Source organism: Egretta garzetta, unplaced genomic scaffold (assembly GCF_000687185.1).
Source record: "Egretta garzetta isolate BGI_Z169 unplaced genomic scaffold, ASM68718v1 scaffold25, whole genome shotgun sequence".
NCBI classification, from domain to species: domain Eukaryota; kingdom Metazoa; phylum Chordata; class Aves; order Pelecaniformes; family Ardeidae; genus Egretta; species Egretta garzetta.
Window position 1 is genome coordinate 4,068,690 of NW_009259800.1, and position 4,395 is coordinate 4,073,084.

At 38.6% G+C, this 4,395-nt stretch overlaps 1 protein-coding gene across 1 annotated transcript in view; it reads right to left on the reverse strand.

Moving 5' to 3' along the window:
* Nucleotides 1-4,395, reverse strand: part of MAPK1 (mitogen-activated protein kinase 1) — a 19,149-nt gene that overhangs the window by 5,756 nt on the left and 8,998 nt on the right. Inside the window, 3 exon segments of the mRNA XM_035895363.1 lie at nt 1,269-1,396; nt 2,103-2,212; nt 4,349-4,395. The exon segment at nt 4,349-4,395 is cut by the window's right edge and continues 59 nt beyond it. Coding sequence (XP_035751256.1) covers nt 1,280-1,396; nt 2,103-2,212; nt 4,349-4,395 — 274 coding nt within the window. The 3' untranslated portion in view covers nt 1,269-1,279.

Genomic DNA, 4,395 nt, shown 5'->3' on the forward strand with positions numbered 1-4,395 from the left:
GTGGGGGGGGTTGAGCGAGCAGCTGGGTGGGGCGCAGCTGCTGGCTGGGGTTAAACCACACCACCTATTTAAGTAAAAACTCTGTTTCCCAAAGTTTCCTCCTGGTTTCTTTATTTCCTATGAATTCACAGTTAATTAAAAACCTGGGGGTATATGCAATGCAGAAACTGAAATCCCATTCTTAGTGAGGAAGAATTATTGGTTATAGCAAAGCAACAAAGCTTCTGCACGCTGCTATCAGAGCCGTGGATTGCTTGCAGTGAAGAAGTCCACTGGCTCAAAACTTAACCTTTCTGCTAGGACTGCCAACAAAAAATCGGTGATTGCAGAATGCTGCCATTGATGGACAATAGCACAGAAAGTCCTTTAAAGACCATAAACCAGGCAATCTAGGTGAGGCTGTCGTCTTTGGTTTGTTTTTCTCTTCCAGTCACAAAACTTCGATACTTTAAACCATTAGTACCACAGAAGTTTCACAAGTATTACAAAAATTATTCAAGGCAGTATTTGACCAATTTTGTATGAAACAACTGACACTTGCAAGCCTTGTGGTATATGAAGACCAGTTAAGTTCATTGATTAAAAAAAAAAAAAGTCAAAGACAGTGAATATCATCAGTACATTAACATTTTAAATTATAATTTTAAAACATCAAATGATTAGGAAGATTAATTGTAAGTAATTTATGAATATTTAGACACCTACTCTTATTTACTCACACTGTTTTAGAGGTACTTAAAACTGAAGTTAAATTGTACTGAAGCTTCATGGATTATTTTTTTCCCCCCTTTAAAATAATTTAAGAGACTTCTCCTCTGTACATTACATTTAAGAATTTTTTTAAAAAGCATTTAAAGCCATATGACAGAATAGTTTGCAATATATGAAGAACATCGCCCCCTTAAAATGTTTTTTGAATAAAATTTTCATTTCAAAGTGTCACCATAGCTTTTATTCGGAGAAGCACTATTGAAATGTAATTCTTATTCCTTAAATGTAACCTAAAAACTAGGTAAACATCTCAGACAATTGCCCTGATTCCCTGGAGACTCTTGAATGTTGTAGGCAAAACCGAAGTTTCTTCAGTAACAGAAGAGGACTGAGGCCAAATGAGTAAGCATAAAGCTCCCCTTTAAAGCTCATTATCCTACCAATAGGACAGTAGTTCTACCAATAGTCCCTACCAATAGTTCTGTGCTTCACTAGTGGTAACAAAGTTCCAAAATTCTTCCCCCTGCCCAAGTGGTTTTGTGTTGCTGTGACTTTACCTATGCACAACTTAAGATCGATATCCTGGCTGGAATCTAGCGGTTTCCTCAAAAATCAGTTCTTTCAGCTTCTCCTTCGGCAAGTCATCCAACTCCATATCAAACTTGAAGGGTGCTTCAGCTACAGGCTTAATAATATAAAGAAACATTATTACTTTTTTAATGCTACTGTTCTTGTCTGGGGAAAAAGAATCTGAAAATGCACTTCACAAAAACATCCAATGCTGTTCAGTCTTCAAGGAAGAACCCATTCTATTAGTTCTTTGTGTGCTTTACATATGTTTACCAGATTTTAAATCAAACCATAGTAACTAGCTACTCAATCTAAATCACAAGTTAAAATATTTGTTAAAGGCTCATAACTTCACATCTACCTGTAGAAAAATTATCTGAAACATACGTATTCCTCAGAAAAAAAATGTACCCGTTCCTTAAGAAAAACTAGCTTATTCCCTCCTCCCCTACTTCTTCACCAGAAGCACTCTGATATCTCATTAGAACCGTATACTAAACTGTGGTGAGTTCAGCTTTGGGGGGGGCTAAATGCATCATCCGATGGCAAACTCGGTTACTCTCCTTCTTTATCTCAGACATTACAAAACGACACTACAGAAGCCTGAGAAGTTCCACTTCCAGGAGAGTACACCTTAGCAGCTATTTATCGTGTTGCCCCTCCAAAATACTGTACTAGAACAAGAAATACAAAGTTTTGGTAAATTGATGGAATTCATTCTTCAACTCCATTAGAGCAGTAGAAACCCTGTCCTTAAATTAATGAAGAAAATAACCTGTCGCATCATTTAATCAGCATTTACATTTTAACAACATCTTTACCTCATCACTTGGATCATAATACTGCTCCAGATATGGATGGGCTAAAGCTTGCTCCACTTCAATCCGCTTATGGGGATTAAAGGTCAACATTTTATCCAACAAATCAAGTGCTGAGAGGAAAAAAAAAAGTGAGCAAGAATTTAATACACACTCCAAAGTACCAAAGTATTCTAAACACTGATGTTACACAGAAAATACAGGCTGCCCTAGGCTCTGTGCTGATTTCAATTCCCAGCTGGAATTTCCCAGCTGCGGTCACAGTAACAGAAGCAGCAGGTTGCTTCCTGCTACTCGGGCAGAGCATCTTCCTCTGCCCATCTCATCGGCACTCCCTGGTTACCGTGCCTTTGGCAGGATCTGGGCTGAGGGAGGTGTGCACCCTTCCAAAGGAATGCGTAAAACCAGATTGTACCACAGAGTTCTAACTACAGCAGAAATGGAATAGCTCGGGCTTTTTCTTCGTTCAGATGGACGCTTTGGATTTTTGTGCCAAAAATGCAAACCAAGAGCAAGCTTTTCTGAAATGAGTAGGATATCAAGAATATGTTCTTATTCTGAACAGAAAACTTGGCTGTTTAATGACAAAAGTGTCACCCAGAAGTCATTAGAAGTTCTAGATCATCACAGTGAACTATTACAGCATATCTAGCAGCCCAGAAGACACTCTCCAGCTAAGATGCAAATATATTCATATTTGTGAGATTCAGGTAAAACGCATTGAAGACAACTCGTAAAGAATCCGTAGACAACTTGAAGATCCATTAAGACAGAGAGTGAGGTCTGATGAAATTGTGGACAAACGTTACAAGGCAGAGTTACTGCGCTACTTTGCTTCTAACACATTTTCCTTCTCCAAAAATAAAACAGAACGATTATAGGAGCAAGAGGCCCGAAGATACCTGCAGTATCCTAAATTCCATTCCATTTCTCCTCACCACATTGTTTATGACACAGAACCTAAATAGGGGCTTCTCAGTGCAGTAAAGCAGCTGCAGCTTTGCATCAGGGTAAGATGTGTACCAAGCATTGCAGAAGAGACAGAACTTTACCACCGCATTCAATGGCAGCTTGGAAAAGCCGCAAACTTGCACAGCAATTAACATTAAATATTTTGATGCTGTTTTCTCAACACTGGAAACTCACATGCTCGCTCCACGCTACAGCATGTCAGGCACAAAGCCTTTTACTGAAATGACTGACAAACAGCCTTTTGAAAAAGTGCTCTGTGAAAGCTACTCTGAATATTGAGATGAAAAGGTGTTGCAGAAGTCATGCGAACTGCGTGTTCCCCAGCAGCTAAGCGTATCAGCAGTGCTACAATTGGAGCTGTCAGAAGCCCACGGTAAAAATTCTCACATTGATGAGCACTATTATAAAAGCAGAATAAGTCACTGCTGTTTCTCTGAATGATAAGGACAATCAGCTCTACGCAGTTCCATCTGCAGAAATCAGCTTTTACACGGTCGTTCAGTACCTGATCATATTCACCAAAGCTAAATTATCACATCAGTTTAAAAAAAAGGAGAAGTGACTTACGAATTGTGTCAGAGCAGGTAAAAGAGCACTGTACTGCAGATACAACCACCCTTAGCCCATATGAGGTAGAATTCAAAAGGCAAGTCAATAGTTTTATAGCAAAACAAAATCGTATTTACTCTTTACTAAAGCCTTGTTAAGAAAAGAAACTTATTACATTCCTTGCTTTTATAACTTTTGCTCCACTTATCGTAACTGGAATTCTTTAACCTCTCATACTGCCAAAGGACCCATACCTTGATGGAAATCATCCCATTTGGTCTAGAGCTGACATGCAGTCTGCACAAACTGCACTGAGTCCAGCAACAAGCACCTATCTCATAGCTGATTTTAGAAACAAAGTTCACGAGTTGTTCGATGCCTATGTCAAAATCCAATGCCTATGGTCAGTACTTGAGTAACATATCACGCTTGCAAAGACAGTAACAAGAGTTAGGATTTACGTTTTACATGTAAGTTACAGATCAAACACCACCACACATAGTCTTAGAGTTATTAAAAATCGCTTTAAAAGGATAAGCTAGCATAAGGGTTTCATGCTGGCTGATGATTTTATATTGGATTTATATTGCCATTTTAAGGGACCTGCATGTTCTATTTTCAATATAGATGAATTCTTAGGGTGGTTTTAAAAATCCCATCCTGACATTGTTTCTGGTGCTCATTTCCATTTCTGAAGATCTGATACAATGTAATAGAGTATAAAATACCTTTGGGGTCAGCATTTGGAAACAGCCTGTTCCATGGTACCTTATTT